Source organism: Carassius auratus, chromosome 22 (assembly GCF_003368295.1).
Source record: "Carassius auratus strain Wakin chromosome 22, ASM336829v1, whole genome shotgun sequence".
Classification (NCBI taxonomy): Eukaryota; Metazoa; Chordata; class Actinopteri; order Cypriniformes; family Cyprinidae; genus Carassius; species Carassius auratus.
This window is the reverse complement of record NC_039264.1, coordinates 25,968,484-25,991,351: the sequence shown is the minus strand read 5'-3', so window position 1 is coordinate 25,991,351 and position 22,868 is coordinate 25,968,484. Positions and strand designations below refer to the sequence as shown.

The 22,868-nt window shown below is 34.7% G+C and overlaps 1 protein-coding gene across 2 annotated transcripts in view; it reads right to left on the bottom strand.

Moving 5' to 3' along the window:
• Window positions 1-19,048, bottom strand: part of LOC113040173 (von Willebrand factor D and EGF domain-containing protein) — a 62,921-nt gene extending 43,873 nt beyond the window's left edge. Inside the window, exons 1-6 of one of the 2 annotated variants that reach the window (XM_026198467.1) lie at window positions 18,515-19,048; window positions 5,787-5,971; window positions 5,487-5,715; window positions 4,204-4,269; window positions 3,410-3,642; window positions 87-176 (exon numbers count right to left, since the gene is read on the bottom strand). In XM_026198467.1, the coding sequence (XP_026054252.1) occupies window positions 87-176; window positions 3,410-3,642; window positions 4,204-4,269; window positions 5,487-5,715; window positions 5,787-5,971; window positions 18,515-18,599 (888 nt within the window). In that variant the 5' untranslated portion in view covers window positions 18,600-19,048. Of the gene's footprint in view, window positions 1-86; window positions 177-3,409; window positions 3,643-4,203; window positions 4,270-5,486; window positions 5,716-5,786; window positions 5,972-11,018; window positions 11,206-18,514 lie in introns of those variants that run through there. The other variant, XM_026198466.1, reaches the window with a different exon arrangement.
• Between the last annotated feature and the right edge of the window lie 3,820 nt (window positions 19,049-22,868).

The following is a 22,868-nucleotide window of genomic DNA, read 5'->3' as shown; positions in this document are numbered from 1 at the left end:
CAATGTGTATTTAGCCAGTAATTATCGCTTCAGATGTTGTGCATGATCCATCATAATTATGAAGAATTAGATGTAACAGGATTTACCTTAATTCCTGCGAAAAACCCAGCGCTTTCTTTAGATGCCGACTGCATGCTGGAGGAGTTTAACAGGAAGGTGGACACGCTGCAGGAAAACTGTCAATCACACAAGACTGTCATGAAGGTCATGCTGACTGAGCAAAGAGATAGAAACTAGAAATCAATAGAAATCAATAATAGACTTGTATTGCAGGGACCATGTATGTTTTTTTTAAATTATTATTATTAAGTTAATAATAAAATGTAAATAATTCAAATAACATCTTGAAAATGTATTATTTTGTTATATATATTTTTTTATTTATATATGTTTTTTGTTTATTCATGTATGGGAATGTAATAAAATATTGTATAAATATAACTTTATTAAATATGTATTATTATTATTATTATTATTATTTCATATATGGATATATAATTTAAAATATGTTAAAATAATAAATAGCATAATGATAATAATAATAATAGTACTACAAGGAAATATTAATTACTAAACAAAAATGAGAACTAAAACCTGAGATGGCAAAAATCAATGTTTTTTTTAATAATAATAATAATAATAATAATAATAATAATAATACAAAACAAATAATGAAAAATATCAATATATAGTGAATTTACTTTTACTTTTATTGTAAGGAACACTTGACTATTTATAAATAATTAAAATACAATATACATTAAATGAATTATTTTATTTTAATTTGATTAATATATATATATATATATATATATATATATATATATATATATATATATATATATATATATATATATATATATATAATTTTTTTATTTTTTTTAATGTTAATAATTTTATTTATATATGAGAATGTACCCTTGCTGATATGTCAACACATATCTTTCCAAATAAAAGAAATACATAACTTTTTAAAATAATAAATATTAATTAAATAGTTTTTGTTTAAAACATTTATAAATAAATAATTTATTTATTTTTCTTTAATATATATATATAATACAATACAATATACAGGGACCCATTAGTTACAAAACAAAGATGAGAATTAAATCATAATGCACCAAAGTATTTGACATACTACATCATTACATGGCATTTAAAGCCATATACGGCACTGAATTTGCTTTTGTGTGTGTATGAAGGATTTTCAGGTCTGTTTTGCCTGTATATGGTAATTACAGAGAGCACGAGGTGTGCTTGTATGACTGTGTGTGTGTGTGTGTGTGTGTTTGACTAAGTCCAGCTGTGACATGTTTAAGGGAACCTCACAACCCAAATCAGAATGATGGTGTTCCTCAAACGGGGGTCTCTGTGATCTACAAACACTTTTTTTTATGACTGCAGGTAGCAAAGAACATCTAAAACTCAAACTTCACGTCAAAATGAGCAAATCAGAATCAAACTTCTAGATAAAACTCCCTAATGTTATTTATGGTTTGTACACATGTGGCTTTGATTTGACCTTTCCTCTCTCTTGACCCACTCTCACTTCCGCTGAAACTCTTTCTAAACTCACATTAGAGGTCAAAGAGCATCATGACTGAAGACACCCCTCACCAAAAACCCTCTCCTTTCTTGGTCTGGTGAGAAGAGAGTCAAACGGCTCTCTATTGAGCCTGTCTGTGATGCCAGAAAAATAAATAAATAATAATAATTCAAAAGACAATGATAGAGCTTTAAGATTCACCAGTTGTGGCCAAAATTCAAACATATTTGTTATCACTCCTGGAAAATGTATAGCTATAGTCAAAAAACTAAAATAAAAAATCAACAACATTCATTTTAAGTTGACTTCATATATTAAACGTTGTTTTAAGATTTCAGGGTCTAGCCAGGTTAAAATTTATATATATATTTTACAAATTATAAAAAAAATTCAAATGTATATGAATATGTGTGTGTATATTCTCTACACTTTTTTACATTTCTGTACTAATTGTGGAATATCATAGTAAATTATCCTTGGTTTTGTCTGCCTTTAGCAAATAACATTTCCAAATTGTGCATATAAAAACGTATACACTCACTTAAGAAATAAATATTTTAGTATGGCAAGAAGCCACATTATATATATATATATATATATATATATATATATATATATATATATATATATATATATATATATATATATATATATATATATATAGATAGATAGATAGATAGATATATATATATATATATATATATATATATATATATAGTGCTGGGAAACAAATTTTTTTAAAAAAAAAATCGCGATTAATCGCATAATTGTCTGCGATTAATCGCAAATCATCACATTGATATGCACAAAACTAATAATGCATTCAAAAGTAGTATATTGTGCAATTTTTATATAAAAAGTACTACTATGTGAACAAAAATGTAATACAATTTGGTTTGCAAACACTTTAAACAAATAAGGTTTTTTTTTTTTTTTTTTACAGCACTATTCCATTTACATAATAGATGTTTAAATATTTCTTGTAAATCTTAACTTATAACATTAATGTAATTAAAATAAAAAGTAAAACTAGCTATTTGTCACTGCCAGGATATTAATGTTTTTATAGAATATATATATATTTTTTTTTTTTTATAGATAAACAAGTTATGCTCAGAGTCCAGAGCCTTGATCTTCACATTATACAGGCATCTTCCGAGTAGAGACCTGCGTGATCGCAGGACCCATCGCAGCAGAGTGCAGCGCGGGACAACACTTGTGGGGCAGGTACACACTCACGTGAGTGCAGGTGTTCTGATACGAGCTGCATGATTGCGTGAATATTTCTGATCAGCAAAAGCGATAGATGTGTACAGCAATATATTGACAGGCACATGTTCAATGCATGCACTATACAATATGTCCGTCAAAGAAGTTATGTGACTGAATAGTTCACTAATCATTTACAAACATAACATTTGTTAGAGCAATTTATATCTATATATCTATATCTATATCTATCTATCTATCTATCTATCTATCTATATATATATATATATATATATATATATATATATATATATATATATATATATATATATATATATATATATTTATATAAATTAATTTATAAATTAAATTCATCACCTTAAAGGAAATGTTACGAAAAGCGACAAACATCCAATCAGAACACGTTATGTATGTTTAATATGCAGATATGTGCTGCAGGATTTTAGACCAAGAAGATTACACTGTGGGCAGGGCTAACCGGGCTCAAATGTATGTGCATAACATTGGGAATTTTGCAGCAATTCACTAAAAATTCTAGCCCTTTTCATCATTCCCAACAAATCCAAAGTAAAATTAGATTTTCAAAATTTTATTTTACATTTAAACCACATTCTACAATCATCTCTTTACCGTTTCTCCCAGTCTGAAGTGAACTCCGTCCATCTCCACCAGTGAGTAGAGTCTGGTGGTTGTGTCTCGTCTGATCTCCACCTTCATGGTGTTGGAGGAGTATCTGGCCCACACAACCTGATACCCCACCGGCCACATGGACGTCACCCCAGTAAAGGAGCAGCGGAGGTGGACACTGCTACCGACCAGCTCTGGGGTCACCAAGGGTTTTGAGGTCAGTGACGGGACGTTTGCTTCACAGAAAAACAAGACAAAAAAAGGTCATAGGATGAAATTGAAATGCATTTGTGAACCTGGATCACAAAACCAGTCTTAAGTCGCTGGGTATATTTTTAGCAATAGCAAAAAAAAAACATTGCATTGTTCAAAATGATAGATTTTTTTTTTCTGCCAGAAATCTATTTTAAGTAAAGATCACTTTCCATGAAGATATTTTGTAAATTTCCTACTGTAAATCAAAACGTAATTTTTGATTAGTAATATGCATTGCTAAGAATTAATTTGGACAATTTTAAAGTCAATTTCCTCAGTATTTAGATTTTTATTTTACATTTTTTTGCACCCTCAGATTCCGGATTTTCAAATAGTTTATCTTGGCCAAATGTATTCCAATCCTAATAAATCATACATCAATTGAAACCTTATTTATTCAGCTTCAGCTTTCAGATGATTTATTTACTTTCAAATTTTTTTTTTTAAACTGACACTTAAGACTGGTTTTGTGCTCCAGGGTCACATATATGTATTGTATTGTATTGTATTGCATGTAGAACATTCTAGAACTTAAAACTTACCCTTACATACACTGTTAACTATTGTTTCTCCAGGTGGGCACAATTTAGGTGTGTATGGTGAAGCAACTAATTAAACAAAAACAAACAACAACAACAAAAATCATTAAACTTCCTTTTTATATTTTACTAGTATAAAGAAATCAATACTTATCATGTAATGTGTAAATATTATATATATATATATATATATATATATATATTTTTTTTTATTATTTAGATTTTTTTTCTTTCTAGAAGACCAGTTACCTTCCTGCTTATACTTTCCTATTATAAATAAATAGATATATAAAATTGAATATACAAGTGTGTTTTTTATTAAACAAATTAATAATTTATATTTTTTAGGCAGGCAGGCAGATAGATAGATAGATGTCACCTTAAATAATGCATAGTGCTACGGGATGAAGCCCTCACTTTCATGCCGTGCCAATACTCTAAAATCCAGACAGTTTCCTTCTCCCTGAAGCCATCATAGAAGTGTCATAAATCTGTGAAATATTGCTACATAAATCCAGTAATCTGATTTGCGCCCCTGCAGAACTTCGGTCACCCAAAATCGATCCTAAGCTAAAAGCGACCCAAATACTCTCACACATGGTTGATGATACAGTCATTTATATGGATCTAGGAGATGTTTGAGAAAGTCAGAGAGGAAACGCAGCCAAAGAAAGTGAAATATTGATCACCCACTACAAATTAGATGGCAGTTTCTCACTGGGCTGTTGTGTAGGGAACATCTTTAGACGTGCTATTAAATGGGCCTAAAAGAAACTCTTCATTGTTTCTTCTACTGGTGCAAGCCTCGCTGTTTTAGAGGCTATTACAGATGAAGTATATCACTAAGATGCAAATCAATAGGAATTACATTTAATTCTGCCTTTTCATTTCAAACATTGTGGTCTCACGCTAAAATCAGAAGTACCGTATTTTTCGGACTATAAGTCGCACCTGAGTATAAGTCGCATCAGTCCAAAAATACGTCATGATGAGGAAAAAAACATATATAAGTCGCACTGGACTATAAGTCGCATTTATTTAGACCTAAAAACCAAGAGAAAACATTACCGTCTACAGCCGTGAGAGGGCTCTCTACGTCTTTAGTGTAGACTACAGGAGCACTGAACAGCATATAGCGCCCTCTCGTGGCTGTAGATGGTAATGTTTTCTCTCGGGTCATTTCTCTTGATTCATGTCAAATTAATTTTGATAAATAAATAATATCTATAAAAATCCATCCAAATAATAAGATAAAAATCCAGCATATTTATTAGTATAATATATACCTTCCGCACAGTATCCCATGCAACCCTGTGTCGGCTGCAGGAAGTAGAGCAGGAACTTTCCACAATTCCGGACAGAGATTGGTATACGGAAGAGGCAGCAGTCTTTGGTGCTTCCATGGAAGAACTGCCAAGTGGCACAGGCCGAGAGCTGCTTGACCTCTCCAGGCCTCGGAAGAGAGCTGTCCTTTAGAGACAACCACACTGGAGCCTGTGTCCCACAGCGGTTCATCTACAAAAAGAAACCGAGATCAAGAAACCCGCAGTTTGGAAACCAGTCCGAACTAATCGACAACTTCCCACCTCAACGCAGCGGGTCGGCATCTCCGCGGGCTTGTTGTTTATGGAAAATCGGTACCATCCGGCTGGCAGCGAATGGTCACATATCAGATCCTGTATCGCTGTGTTCTGAAGTTCAGTAGAGTCGAAATCAACGCTACGGTATGCATTTCTCAATGTCCTGTATCCGCCCGGATAGCACTCTGGAGCTGGAAGAACCAAGGACACAGTCGAACCACGGACTGAATTACAACCTTCAATATTCATGAAAGAGTTTAAAACAACCTTTTGGCAAAGACAAAGGTCAGGGCTCAGAAGACAGCGAGCGAAAAGGTAGAAAACTGTGTCATTATGGTGGCTTGAAAACGTCACTCAGGTTCATTAAAACCCAAATGGGGGTTAAAGTGACCTCCTCAGCTGCACACATTTATCTAGGGTAAAAATAAAGCACCTTTATCGGACCCCCTTTTCATTGCACCTAACTTTACATCATAAAGGTCGGCAGAATCAGTAATGTGTGTCCGTGTCTAACGGCAAAACAGAGGAACAAAAAGTGACGTGTGACTTTCAGGCTAAAACGTTTATAATCCCTTGCCTTTTCCTAAGACAGCACATCTGTAACACCTTCTACTTCTCCTTCCTGTATCTCAGAGCCGAAGTGGGTCGGATGTCTCTATTGCGGCTAATTATGAGGGAAGGGAGATCGACAGGACCTGTCTCGCTTTTTTGTATGAGGATGCCTGAGGCCAGCAGTACACTGGTAATCCTCTAATGCTCCTCCTGAACATGCTAATAGAAAGTTTGGGTTGGATATCATGCCATCTCTGCTCTGTGAACGTGGGAAACAGAGACAGGGCAGATAGCAGACATTATAGACACAATAAACTGGTGGGAAAATGTAGACTTTAGACAGTACACAAGACTTTCACTTGGTTCTTACATCAGCAAAGCATTAAAAAAAAAAAAAAAGAAAAAAAAAAAATTAAGCAACACAACGAAACAAAATAAAACAAGAGAGTAAAACCAAAACAAACACACACACACACACACACACACAATACAAAAATGTCACCAAAGCCTAATGAAACAAAAACAAAGCAAAAAAACAAACAAAAAAAAACACTAAAGCAACAAAACAAAAACAAAAAAAGAGAATGAAAAAAAAAACAAAAAAAGAAACAAAACAAAATGTTAGTAAACAATTAAATTGTTAACAAAACACAATAAAGCAGTAAATTGCAATTAAACAAAAAAGCAAAGCAAAACATTGCAAAAACACAAATAAAACACAAAACAAACATCCGCAAAGAACAACAAAACAGAAAAGAAAAAAGAAAAGCAACAAATAAATTGTCACCAAAGCACAATTAAACAAATAAAACTGTCAGCAAGTAAAAAAAAAACATAAAAAAAAACACAAACAAGTCAAAAAAAATAAATAAATAAAAAAAAACATCAGCAAAGCACAAAAAAAGAAAAAAGCCAAACGAAGCAATATTAAATCGTTATAGTATCCTCTGACGAGATTTCATAGTTTTGACCAGTGTGGTCTAAAAGAACAGAGACATTAGAGACTTAAACAAGTATGTAGTCAACCATTTAAGCATCAAGTTTTGCGTAGTAAAACACTCATATTTTCATCTAAAAATGTTAAGAACTAGTTTAAGCTACATCTCTCAGTGAAGCCTCAAATACAGAGTTTGTTCAGAGGAACACATTTCCCCTAACTATCTAAAAGTCCTCATAAAGAATAAGGGCAGGTGACCTTTGACCAGCATGGAAAAAGAGCAGAAAATATCTCCTTTAATCCTGTCTGCTTTCCAGAGGGTAGACGAAGACGGGCCGAGACGGCTTTCTGCCCCGCTGGAGTGCTGATGAGATCATGTCTCGGCTGGTTTAGAGCCTCTCCAGCCTAATTCAAGGATCATTACTCTGCAATTACGTTTTAAGCTTTACCCTTAGAGGTGTAATGGGGCAAGATGAAGATAAGGACATTTAAGTGTTCATTTTATAAATTCCTAATAATGGTTTGGTGGGGAGATGCAGGGATGATTTGAAGGGACATTTCTTAAGAGGAGGTAATGGAGTTTCAAGGTGGCCGCCTTAAAGACAAGATGAAAGCAAAAGCAGCTACTGCCAAACCAAAAACCCATGTCATAGAAACAGAGCAGAAGTTTCGTTCGTTTAAAAGATCTGAGCACATTTGGTCTCTGTCTGTATTTGCAGGGGTGACAACCACGGTCAGATTTTGCTACCCAAGGTCAAAGGTCCCAAAAACACTTTCAGCCCTCAGCCCTCAAACCAAAGCTGGGACAGCGCTGCTGGGTAAACACCTCAGACCGCTCGGTTAATTTGTTGACTTAAGGACGGGGTGAATTTCAGATACTTCCTCACAAGGGAATTCCACTGAAAACATGTCCCTGCTGTTGCACACCACACTACCTTTGAACAATGCACACACTTTTTTTTGTGCTAAGCCAGTTACTGCAAAAGACTAGAAGATGAATGGAATAATTTCCATATTTGGTCAAAACCTTTGACATCTTTAAGTGGTTTAAGAAATGAAATATAAATAGACCAAAATGGGTTTGACAGCCTGATGTCCTAGTAGAACCTAAGTTGTACAATTAACCTTTTATAGTTCTATGTGCTGGTGTTTTAAATTAACCACAAATCAATGCTCTGATCGTATGACATGCATACTGCATTCTGATATATACCTGACAACATGCTCGCCTACTCAACCATCAATCAAATGAGTTTATCCTCTTAAACTCTGCAGACCCGGTACCGGGTCCGAAAATAGCATGCCACATGTTTGTGTCTCATTTGCATATCCTTCCTTATATGGCATTTGCCCAAAAATGGGTTCATTTGAAAGCTTAGAGTGTTTTCTTTACAAAGAATACCATTAATTGGGGTTTTATGATACATAAAGTAGTCAAATTAAGCTAAGAAATACATTTCCCCCCCCATAAATTTCCATCTAACGATTGCGAATACGTTTTCGTAAGAATGTGTATTTAAAATATTTTTCACAAAACAGTCAAGTCATATATCACAAGAAAGCTCTCATTCTCAGGAATCTGATGATGTAGATCATTTTATTGTGTGACAATCACAGATCGAATGATCTTCAACAGAATCGCGATGTAAAATTTCTCACCTTATTATTTATACATTTTGCACCGCTTCAGTCAGCCGCAAACAGCCACGCATACCTATATACTCGATATAATCTTTTAGATTAGAATCTCTTCTTTCAAACAAGACCATTTTTACGTTTCTGCGTGCTTCCATTGCTGAGATATAAAGCGTTTTGTACAAGTGCGCAAAAGCGCTCCAAGGGCTGTATTATTGAAAAGCTCTTCAAGTCATATAGACGGGTCTAAATGCCTTTCTTCTGCTATAGACGTCTGACCTCTTTTGTGAAGCGCTATTTGTCCTAATTGCTGTCATTCACAAGTCGTTCCCTCCAATCGAAGGTGTGAATTCAGCACCGCGGGGGTGCTGGAACTGGACAGCGACTGCCCACTCTTTTCCGCTTGTGGAGACGCAATGGTCTCTGGGAAACTGAGTCTTTGGCTGCTTCTAAACAAAGGACACGCGAGGAAAAAACTACTAATGGCCGAAGCTCCGGATTTATAATGCATAATATTCATAAAACAAGTCCTGGGTGGCCAACTTCGCCGTGGAGAGGTCAGGACGCGCATCTGGTAAGCCTATACGCGTGCTACTCGCTTTCATACATTTGATTCTTTATTCTGAGGCTTGGAAGCTTCGCTAGCAATAAGCTAATATGTTTATTTTCATAACTGTGCAGTGTTCGACCGCATCTCAGTGAATGTACAGTAATCCGTACAGTACTGGGGGAATAAACATAAATTAGTTTGTTGACGCTCCGAAGTTCGCGCAAAAGCTTCGGGGAGCTTGTTTACGCTATATAGAAACCGAAACCAAAATACACGCTGATAAAAAATCAAAATATGAAATATGAAAGAGACAGGCGAGGACTCTCAATCTCTACACGATACAGAATAGACATAAATGAAACGATATGAAGCTGGAGATTGTGTATTCTATTTTAGATTGTGATAGACCAGATATTTTAATAATTCTATGCATTTCGCTATTGCGCAATATGATTTATTCTCTTTGAAAGACTGTTCAGAAAACCCACACACAAAAAAAGCACATTGTATTGAGATGGTTCATCATATGTGAAACAACATAAATAATACTATTTGTCACAAACAGCAGCTTTTTATGTAACTTCTGAGTGTTTTCTGTCAAATAATATACAGAGATCACATTATTCCATACTGCAAGTGTGCAAAAGATGACTTCATACTTATTTAGACAAAAATTTTATACAAAAATGGTATTATTCCTTCCTTCAGTTGGAATAGAATAACTTTTGCATAGATTAGGATAGAAAGAAATTTCTGTTTTCCTCTAATAGCAGACAGTTGGAAGAATCACAAGACATTGGTCTGAAGTTGCCAGCCCCTTCAATGCCTGAGTTATACCATTTCAAACTTCAGTTTACACAAATAAAATAAAAAAGCGCCTTGTTTTTTTCCCTATTTATTATAACACAGACAGCATATATTGTCATTTTTATCAATTTCAACAGTGTTTTATGTAATTTCAAAGGGTTTCCTTTGAAATTATACCAAACTTTCTGAGCTTACACTGTAGCATTAGTATAGGCAGGCATTCAAAATTAGGTAGGAAAATGAAAAACGGAAATCCCCAAAATAGCATTTGTGCTTAAGAGTTAAACTTAATAATTTCCTGGAAAAATTTGGAAAAGTGCATACACACGTGCAAAAGATGCAAACGTTTTCAGGCCAAACTAAAAATAAATGGAAAACAAAATAATTATATAATACAATTTTAATATGAATTACTCATATTATAATAAATAAAGTCACATTCTGAAATGTAAAGTCTAAAGAAAACATTGAAAAAGTTTTGAAAGCAAATGCTAAGCTTCTTACAGGGAATGCAAGCAAATTGTCGATTTATCGGGTTCAACAAAACGTTCAAAAGCAAAGGGTTTTTGCTGTCATTCGCAAAATTTCTAAATGTTGAGAGAACACAAATGCTTTGAGAGCGAAATAGCATTTCCTTGAATCTGGATGGTACACCATCACAAATATCACTTACAAAGATTTTGAAAAATTCTGACAAAATGCGAAAGTTTTGCGACAAAATGCAAATTTCTCTCAGAAAACTTTTGCGTTTACTTACATAAGTCTCTAAAAGTTTTGGGTACACACAAAGGTGTTGTCAGCGAGGAGAGCAATAAACGTTTGAGGGCAGATGCTACAGCAATATTTTTTTCCATCACCATGTTAGATATAAAGTTATATAAAGACATAAAGTCATGGTTTAATCTACCAAAAACCATATAGCCAACTCAAGACTCAACTCAACTCCTACAAAGCAAAAAAACAAATCAATAAAAAGGAACCTGCTGAACCAAACAAGCTGCAAGGAATCTTTGTTTTAAGCATGTAGTGTTTAAGGATTCTTAAAACTGGAGACCTTTCACACAAGTTCGTGTGGGAGGGTTGTAGCGCTGCTAAATGTGAGTTATCTGTTGTGACAGTCCGCCTCTCGGCAGAATGAAGAGCTGATTACACTGCAGGAGAGGAACAGCTCCAGATATTTACTCTCTCTGGCCCTAGAGAGAGATTCATTCCAAAAAAAATTGGTTTGTTGGGTCTGGGGCTGGGTCTGTTGCGTTTATGAAATATCAGTGACCACAGGAAACCGTCCTTGATATTAAAGCGAAAGACTTTCTCAGTCGCAAACGCACTCATCTGTTTCCTCCTCTCACTCAGCCAGGAATTCAACCAAACCCAGAGGACTCAGTGATGTCTCTTTTTCACTCGATTTTGTTGAGTGAGGCTTATGAGGGATGAGATCGCATGATCCAAACACACGGCTGTCACACATTTAATAAAGACTGAAAAGTCAACGCTGATGATTCACTGAAGAAATATCATGGAGAAGGGCTCGTTCACGCTCTGCTGAATGAAAGGACACCACTGGGAGGATTTTGTGAAAGAGACAATACCAGAAATTGAGACATTTATATATTTTATGTACAGCTTTGTTTATTCCTGAAACTCCAAACAATAGAAATATTACTTGCCAAAATGTGTAGTTTAGCACAAAATAATTAATATACAATAGGTCGAAACTTTAATATACAATAATGCCAGCGCCGGCGCTCCCACCACGCGCATCACGCACTCACAAGTGCTGAGGGGGCACCAAAAATAGCCTAATGATTTTTTTTTTTTTAAATGCCAGTATTATTTCATTAGCATATAGAAATATTAGCCACCTTTTAGCCATGTATATGTAACAAAAAAGGGGGAACAAGAAAGATATTTAATAATTGCTCTAGTCTAGTCTAGAAAGTGCCAGATGGTCCGTTCCGGTTGTTCACGCACGCGGACGTTTTTTTTTGTCGGGGTGGGGGGCATCATAAAGGAATTATGCTTAGGGCACCAAAATGGCTAGCAGCGGCACTGGATAATGCCATTCATTACCTACAATAATGTTTTTCCTGGAGACCCTAACAAACAAAATGCAACCAAAATCACCATATACCTTATACAGATGATCAGGTAAAATGAATTGCAATTGACTGAAAAAAATAAATAATAATAATAATAATAATAATAATAATAATAATAATAATAACAATAATAAATAAATAATAATAATAATAATAATAATAATAGTATTATATATATATATATATATATATATATATATATATATATATATATATATATATATATATATATATATATATTTTTTTTTTTTTTTTTTATTATTATTATTTTTTTTTTTATACGATATTTACCATTAGACTTTTGCTACATTTAAGTGATAATTATGTTTTGAATATGGATATTTTTCTTAAAACCCCCTAAACCTCCCCAAGGCCCCCCATTTTTGTATTTTTTATGGATGGCCGCTTTTTATTTAACTTCTTTTGGACTGATGCACTGTTACACACACTGAGTGCCATTAAACAGCTTGAAAGATCAAGGACTATATTTAACATAACTCTGAATGGATTCCTCTGAAAGAAATATGTCATATACACCCAGGATACTTTGAGGGTGAGTAATTTATGGGCTGATTTTCATTTTTGCGTGAACTAACTCTTTTTGTCCCTTTTGGTCATAAAAGGCACTGCAGGACATGCAAAATAATAAACAAATATAATAATATCAAACTAATAAACAAAATAAAAATAATTAATCAAACAATAACCCAGTTAATAACATAAATAAAAAACAAACAATAAGACAAAAATCACGAAAACCCACAAAACTACTTAATAATACAATAAATCTAAACAAGAAATGCAATAATAATTGAAACGATAAAAATGCATTACAACAATATTTTTCCAGTTAACAGATAAAATGCAACCAAAATTGCCTCATTCCTGGTAAAAAACAAAACAAAAAAACTGCTAAAATGATTTACAATTTTGACTGGATTAAAAAAAAAAGAAAAAGAAAGAAAAGAAAAGAAAAATCTCAATATTTTCCTCTTGATTTATGATGAAAAGGTACTGCAAGCTATGTACTAAGAAAATCAGGGTATAATCAGGGTATCTTCCGTCCATTCCAAATCCGTTTCAAATTAAAAAACAGAAAACGAAAAACTCAAGAGGATTCAAGTGAGAGAACATGAATTCAATAACGAGAAATGGAAAAATGGCTCGTTTATTCGTTATTCCATCTAGGTTAACAAACGGAAAATGAGTTTTTGACTTGATTTCTCATTTTGTCGTTTTGGGTTTAAAAAACGGCTTATGGCTTCAATATTTCATTCGCACTTGTGGGCGGAGCTGAAACGCTCCTTTCATCTGATTGGTCGGATCGCTCCGCCTTCAACTCGGTCTCCTCAGTCGTTCAGAATAAGAGTCTTACAAGAGCAATGTCTGAAACCAGATGTAGCTTGACACATAATTCGTGTTGCTGCGACTTGCAAGTCACCCCTTTAAATTATTTCTAGGTTATAGTATTGTATGAATATTGTCCCACTGTAAATACAGTGCAAATAGTTCTGTCTCCTTGGATAAAAGTGAAGTGGAAATAAAAATCAATAATAGACTGAACAGTTCCATGTTAATATGTCTGTAACATTTACCACTCTCGTCTTTTAAGTCTAAAGGCACTAGGTAGGTGTGTGTGTGACATTAAAAATTAATTGGGAAAATTTATATAGTTCATTTTATGAAATAAATTTGTAATATTAGTTTTATTACATACTAAATTGAATGATATTATTCTTTTAGTCTTCTTTGTTGGCCTTGAGAAAGCCGACATATATTTGAACATTATTATCATTTATTATGAGAGTAATTGACAACGACTAAAATTTTAATGTTTCACCAAATTCAGCTCAGATCTTCAGACTCGTCTGACTCATGCTGTAACTGGTCAGACTTTGTCCTTCTCAAAAAATCCTAGTGACTTTCATTATCTGAGCAATGAAAGTCTTACACTTAAGGTCCACTAGAGGGGGAGACAGGATTTCTGTTTATGTAAGTTTAAATGACAGATAAATACATGAATTTCATGTGTAACACAGGTTCTTCAATGATAGATGGTGTGGTAGGGGGTATACCTTAGCTCAATGATAGCTGTATAATATAAAACAACATTAACTACTGCAGCTGGTGCCAAATAAAAATGATAAAGTTTTGGAAAACTGCAAGTCAAATGTACTTGCACAAATGACTTGCTGTTACATAATACCCCATATGCGTTGTTGGGGACGTTTTCGTCATCTAGGGGGTAAAGTTGAGTCTTATTTTGGCCACAACTTTCTCTGTGTTGCAGCTAATGGAATGATTGGTGACAAATCTTATTTTTACACTTATTTTGGGAAAATGCTTGAAATTTTTCAAAAACTCAACAGTATACTGTGGGTAAATTCACTAGCCTTTTGTTATGTTCGGGATGAAAACACCCACTAAATTAAAATGCTGTAAAAATGTCTCAGATAAAGATTTTTTTTATTTTGTTTTGCATAAATCTATTAATCACCCTCAGTCCTGATCAAAACTACCAAATGTTTAAAAAGAAAATCCAAGATTTTAACTCTTTAATTACCAAGTTCATAAATGATGTCACTGATTTGAGAAGAAAAAACACACACAAAATGACATTTTCAATATAAAAAGTAATTGTGGACTGGATATTTTTTTTACCTTTTATGACAGTCTTGGGCATGTCAAAGATTAGTAACTGTAGATTGGCTTTGATGTATTGTTAGTTTTTGTGCAGCATTAGATTTTAATTTTTTCTCCCTCATTTATTGTTGGTGGCTGTTTTTGTCCCATTGACTTCCATTATAACGACATTTTTTGATGCTAAGCCATGACACCATATAATCATGCACTCTTGATTGTTGGTGGTTTCCCCTGTTGGGAAGAGGTAACATTTGTTATTTTTACAGTTGATCACTAGGTGGGACCATTAACCCTTTAGATAGGCCTGTGCAAAAAAAAAGGCTTAGTTTCTGGCCTGTATATAGAGTTATATGGAGTTTAACAGCAAATTATAGTGTGTGTGTGTGTGTGTGTGTGTGTGTGTGTGTGTGTGTGTGTGTGTGTTTGAGAGAGAGAGAGAAAGAGAGAGAGAGAGAGAGAGAGGGTGAGAGAGACCTTTGTGCACTTACCTTGACGTATCTGAAAAAACCAACAAGGAAAACCACAAACAATCAAGAATGCATGATTATGTGTCATGGCTTTGCAATCAAAAATGTAATTATAATGGAAGTCAGTGAAAAAACATCCACCAACAATAAATTAGGGGAAATTTTTTTTTAATCTAATGCTTACAGCAGTTTAATTGAGTGAATGTTTTCATCCCAAACATAATGAAAGGGTAGTGAATTTGAACAATGCACAAGGGATACATAATAATTTTTATTTGGCACCAGCCGCAATTAATGTTGACAGCTAGCAGGAGTGTGGTGGGGTGCGAGGTCTGTTTTGACCAATGGATGGAGACCTCAAGGCAGTGGCCTTAATGCTTATCTGAAGATTTGTCTTTATAGATTACAGTTTACATTGTACTTACTGAAGTACACCTCTGCATGCAGACACCCAATTGTACAAATTCATTTATAGATTTAAAACCCAGTCCTGAACCGGAAGAACCATGTTCTGCAGAGTTCAGTTCCAACACACTTGCTTGGACATTGCTACTGATCCTGAAGACCTTGCTTAGCTTAGGTGTGTTTATTTGGGGTAGCTAAACTTTGCAGGACACTGGCCATCCAAGAGGAGGACTGAGAGTCCTGACATTAGCACTTTACATTCAGTGCATGTGATTTATCAACACCGAGTACATCTTAAAATGTACAGCTCATGAAAAATGGACAAACAGATGGACAAATGGACAAACATTAAATGCATAAACCAGTGTGAATAAAAAATATATTAAAATACATTTGGAGGTAGGTTGAAAAAGCCAGAATGGGAAGTTTTAAAGTACAGCTTGAAGTGTGAAGTTTATTCTTGTACACAGATATGGCATATTCATGGTAGTACACATGAAATTAATGTATTTATTTGCCATTTTACGTAAATAGAAATCCTGTCTCCCCCTCTAGTGGACATTAAGTGTAAGACCTTCATTGCTCAGATAATGAAAGTCACTAGGATTTTTTGAGAAGGAAATTTGGTGAAACATTAAAATTTTAGTCGTTGTCAATTACTCTCATAATAAATGATAATAATGTTCAAATATATGTTGGCTTTCTCAAGGCCAACAAAGAAGACTAAAAGAAAAACCATTCAATTTAGTATGTAATAAAACGAATATTACTAATTTATTTCATAAATTTAACTATAGTAATTTTCCCAATTAATTATTAATGTCACACACACCTACCTAGTGCCTTTTGACTTAAAAGATGAGAGTGGTAAATGTTACAGACATATTATCATGGAACTGTTCAGTCTATTATTGATTTTTATTTCCTCTTCACTTTTATCCAAGGAGACAAAACTATTTCCACTGTATTTACAGTGGGACAATATTCATACAATACTATAACCTAGAAATAATTTAAAGGCGTGACTTGGAAGTCACAGCAGCACGAATTATGTGCGCAGCAACATCTGACTCAAATATTATGTTAATTTACAGTGAGCGGTGGTTTCAGACACTACTCTTATAAGACTCTTATTCTGAAAGAATGTAAAATCGAGTTGAAGGCGGAGCGATCCGACCAATCAGATGAAAGGAGCGTTTCAGCTCCGCCCACAAGTGCGAATGAAATATTGAAGCCATAAGCCGTTTTTTAAACCCAAAACGACAAAATGAGAAATCAAGTCAAAAACTCATTTTCCGTTTGTTAACCTAGATGGAATAACGAATAAACGAGCCATTTTTCCATTTCTCGTTATTGAATTCATGTTCTCTCACTTGAATCCTCTTGAGTTTTTCGTTTTCTGTTTTTTAATTTGAAACGGATTTGGAATGGACGGAAGATACCCTGATTTAAGAAGGTACAGAAATTACATAAACAAAAATTAAATCAAACTTAAATATGGAAGCAACTTCAATTTCAAACGGAAAGCAATTTAAAAATGATAAATGAAATATATAATTCAATCTAATTAAATTATAGAAATGTATCATCCATCCATCCATCTATGCAATGAAAAAAATTAAATTACAAACAAAATATTATTAAATAAATGTTATGTAATTTATTGTATTCTATTTTACTTTATTTACAGACCAATACAGACTATAAAAAATAGTAATAATTAAATTAAATTATTAAACAAATCAAAAAGCAAAACAGTATAGTGTACTGTGCACGATGTATAGTCCAAGTGTTCTAACATTTACACAGGTCTATAGCCTGCAATGGCACTGAGGTATGAGCTGGAGGAAAGGACAGTAAAGATATCACAGCCTCACTAATCAGTCTGACCCCACAATCATGAGGCTCACATTCCCACAATTACTGCACCCCTGAGGCTTAATACTCACCTACTGACTGCTCTAATGACTGCTGAAAACATCTGCACGCACACACAGAGACAGAGAGAGAGAGGGAGGGAGAGAGATAGAGAGAGAGAGCGTGCGTGCGTTCTTTTCTCCACAGAGCACGTTTCCATCACTGCGCAGACAGACTCTCCATTTGGTGCGCAAATGGATGTCAGTGCGCAGAGTTACAACGAGGTTTAGCACAGGTTTCAAACAGCTGTTCAATCCCGCTGGACCGGAATATTGAGCACTAATGAAAACAACGTCTCGCGGATTGAAAGCACATTATCTCAACACCACGCTCCCGACGCAGACAGACAAAAATCTTATGCACACCTTTTAAACGGTTATGAGCTAAAATAACTATAAAAAAGCCTACATTTATTTCAACATAATAATAATGCGCAGAGAAAAAATAAATAAATATAAGCAAAAATAAATAATGACAAAATGAAAAAAAGGAAAAATACAAACTTTCTATGCAAATGGTCTGTGAATCTTTAAATTTCCCACTGGGAATGTGGGGAAATCTTGAGTAAACAAGCAAGCATCGCCTTTTAGCATTCAGAGCTTAGAAGTTGTATTTCCATCAATAACGCATCTGCAGCATTATACAGAAATCGTCTTAAAACCGCGCCAAATGATGCCTTCAAAACAGCGTTAGTATTTAATAAAAGCATGCTTTTGACTTACCCAGCTGCGCAAGTAACTTCAGCGGGAATAAACACAGGCACCAGACGCAGATGGGTGAGTTTAAAAAGACGCTGAAAAGTTCCATGTCTGAGACTCACAGTTGCGCGGTTTTCCACGAGGAACTCATCGGAAAGTTTGGGGCAGCTTGCTAACACAGGAAAAAAGTTCGCGGGGTGATTGAACACTCTGCTCCTGATGTTGGCATTCCTACAACAAAAGCCTAAGGAAGATCCCTCGCGCGCAACATATTGTCCTTAATTTATGGGCAGTAAGAAGAAACCTGGACCATTTTTGTCCCCCTCGTGTGTGTGTGTGTGTGTGTGTGTGTGTGTGTGTGTGAACACTCAGCTGTTTTGAGGAGTGAAGGGGGCACTCCGAGTCAGAAGCCCTCAATTAACTGGAGAGCTGGAGGACACTTACAGGGTCTCTCTAGTGAAACAAACTCCCGAAAAGCAATGAATAGCTCAGAGAAAGGTAATTTACTGGAGCTAAAATGGAGAAAAGATGATTATTTCCACATTAAATTATGTGAAATCGCTTTTGCATGGAGGCATGTTTCTGCACAAGGTTCCACATTGAAACAACCTTTCTAAATAGAAGCGAAAAGGTGTTTTACAATAGAGGGAACTTCTAAAGGTTAACAAAGATCTATAATGCTCTTGAATTGATGGGTCGTGGGTGTTTTCTAGGGTCACGGACAGGAAAACAATGCCAAATGCACCACAACTAATGCATAGCCTACTGTGTGTGTGTGTGTGCGCGCGTGTGTGTATGTATATATATATATATATATATATATATATATATATATATATATATATATATATATAGAAAACCAATTAAAACAGGAAACAGAAATGACCAGAAAATCACAATAAGAGCCAAAACATAATTCAAATGAAATCGAGTCAAATGGCTTAATGACAATAAATGGGTGGTAGATTATCATCATGGATGGATTAATCTACGTTTGAACTTTTTCGTGGAACATTTTGACTGGTAACACAAGTTCTTCAAAGCCCCTGAATGGGCTTAATTTTACCTCTGTTAAAGGTTGATACCTAAGACCAATGCACTGAACTATGGGAAAATAAATAAAAATAAAAAAGAAAGAAAGACAGACAATCCAAAGATACACATATAACATCCATACATTAGTTCTTGAACCTTATTCTGCAAAGAACCAGCTAGGAACCTTCATTTGAATGCTGTTGAGATGACGTTTCACCACTCTTTCAGTGTGAATTCCCCTATCTGAGAATATCTGGCACTTTTCAATATCAGCTGATCTTCTTGAAAGCATCCAGCTTTTGGTCTCAGACCTTCAGCCCTCCAGAGCTCATGATAAGGCCAACACGTTGCCTCTCTGGGCTTGTTCTTCTCCAAACCAAATTCCTGACTTGCCAAATGTGTATATCCCTCTCAATCTCTTGGCACGGAGCGACTCGGATGCCACCTGGAAGAGGGTGAGAATGCTGAACTGTCTAAGGCTGAAGATTAAGCCATTATATCCGCTTCTAATGCCCCCAGTCTGGCTGAGAGAAGAAGTTGAGGTCCCTGTCATGAACTGGCTTTAGTAAAGGTCTTTGGGTCTCATTCTCCCTCAAGCTGTTGGATTAAAGTTCAAACCTCATGCCAAGGGAGAGCCTTTGGAGTTAGGCTGAAAAAAGTCTCCATCCTTCCTCGCAATTGATGAGCATCTCTGAGAAGGGATTTTCCTTTAAGCTGGAGCTTTGAATAGAAGATCCCCCGAAGATGTGATCAAGGACCAGTGCTATGTTCCAAAATCCTTTACCATCATAAGAGAAATATAAAACTTTTCTCAGATCATCTGCCTGGGACGTCAAACACTTTACACTTGAGAGAAGCCTTCAGAGATCCAGTTTGTTTTTCTTCCTGAGAAGTCACTTACCAGATAAAACTGTGGAAAACGTCCACATTCTCAAAGTCTGGAGGTGATTTTCATTCCAGTGTGTCCAAAATATACCTTGTGGTGAATATAAATGAAAGTTTTCTCATAAATTTGTTATAAAAGGTGGGCAAATGAGGACCTGGAACATTTTGAGTGATGATTACACAACCTTCTAGCAATGCAATTCAATCTTAAAAATAAAGGTGCTATACGATGCCTTATAATAATCTTTTTGTCTAAATGGTTTCATAAAGAACCTAAAAGGTTTTTTGGTAACACTTTATTTTGATAGTCCACTTTAGACATTCTACTAGCAGTAAGTAACTTTGCAACTTCATGTCAACTAGCACTTAGTAGAGTATTAGTAGACTGTCTGCTTAATATCTTCTAACACTTTCTTTGTCAACTTATTGTCAACTTATACTAACCCCTCAACCTACCCCTAACACTAACCCTAAACCTACCCTAACAGTCTACTCTGAGAGTTAGAAGACATGTAGTTGCAAATTTCTGAGATTTAGTTGATATGTAGTTGACATGCAGTTACAAAGTCAGTAGAATGTCTAAAGTGGATTATCGAAATAAAGTGTAACCGGTTTTTTAAGTAAGGCAGGAATCACAATGTTTTACTCAGGACCAATAAAAACTTATATTTTTTTAGACTTAAAGTATTAAATGCAAGCTCAGACAAGCAACCAATCAAACAAACAAATTGTATTTATATGCATTGTAAGTGCAATTCTAGTTCATAATTTGGATATTTATTTTCTTTTTTTTTTAAATAGACAAATGACAAACCCATTCACCTTGTAAAAGTAATCATCTAAAGGTATTCAATCAAAATATGAGCTACAAACTTAAAAGAAAAACTGTAAAAAAAATAATAAAAAAAACTTCTAAAATCATCTTGCATTGGGATGCTAAATCAAAATTTCATGTTTTAAAAGGTCATGTCTCTCTGAAAGCTCTCTAAAGTCTTTTATTCTTTTATATACGCTCATCCCTCTCCTGCATATTTTTTTCCTCTTACTTTGTGTTAGCAGCACTAGGTTTCTTTATTCTCAAAGCTTAAAAACACATTAATATTTGACGAAAAAAGATAAAATCGACATTCAATGAAATTGACATACAATTAATTATTTCCTCAGTGCAGCTGGAGCTATAAAATACACTTTTCTGTCAGTTTAAGTTCAGATCAACGGAGGTCTATTTAACTTTAACGTCTCTAAAGCTATTTTAGGCAAAAAATATTCTTAATGTCTTTCCTGCTGAGCTTTTGACTGAGATTGCCTTGCTATCTCAAACACAAACAAACATGTGATTTTCCCCCACGTGAAACTGGCTTTTGTGACAAGCGCCAGTCTTGCTTTCTTTACTCATAAACAAACTTCACAGGGGGTTGAGTGTCAAATCAGCAGGTAACAAGCCAAGCAGTCTCAGTTCTTCAAGGCACACTGAGCGTTGTGTCGTTAAAGGTAGAATTTGGTAATTAATAAATTGTTAATATGTTTGCTCAGGCCTAAATCTGTCAAAGCGTAGTCCTGTTTCAATCGAGCTTCCACAAAAAAAAAAAAAAAAAAAAAAAATTGAGAGGAAAATTATTAACTGCAGCTCTTACTGTACTAATATATTCAATGTTATATCAGAACAAGTTTTTCAGAAGATGATCAACTAATAAATGATTTGTGTTCATAACCATCATCTTAATTTGATCAATTTTGTTTTTGTAAATAAAAATGAAATGGTGCATTCTTGTGATACCATTTATATTTGAAAATTTCTGAAAAATATTTAGATTTTTTACCATATATATATATATATATATATATATATATATATATATATATATATATATATGTTCACACAACGTCCACCCACAATCTAGTTTAACCCTCAGATGTCATGCCCACGGACCGTTGGCAAAATGTCTGATGCATATGGGACACAAAAGTGGAAACACTTCAGGAATGTCGAAGTCGTCATCGGATTGGTTGAATTCTACAGGATTTCCGGGAGACGTGTGTCGCGTTCTTTAATGTTCTGCCTGGAAACAACGATGCCGTTGCGCCAAACCCCCTCACGAAAGAAAAAAGCCGTAGTGTTTACAACAGTGACAAACAGCACTTATCAGGATCAACTAAACGCTGGATATTCAAAAGTATGTGAAATATTTAAAGTTTGCGGCATAGAATCTTTCAATTATGTCCGACCGTTTTACACACCGATCTGTTATTGAGGTGACATTTCCACGCCCTGAAATGTGGTGCTTTACGAAACAAACTGCGATTAACATGTCGTTCTAATGGCTTCACGGGCGGGCCATGGCCAAGGAAAGCTGCCTTGAATTCCAGACCTTCAGCCATCAGTCTAAAGGTCTGGCTACGCGAGACTACCCACAATCTTACCAACCCCCCAAATATTCCCATCTGAGGCTGGATTTTA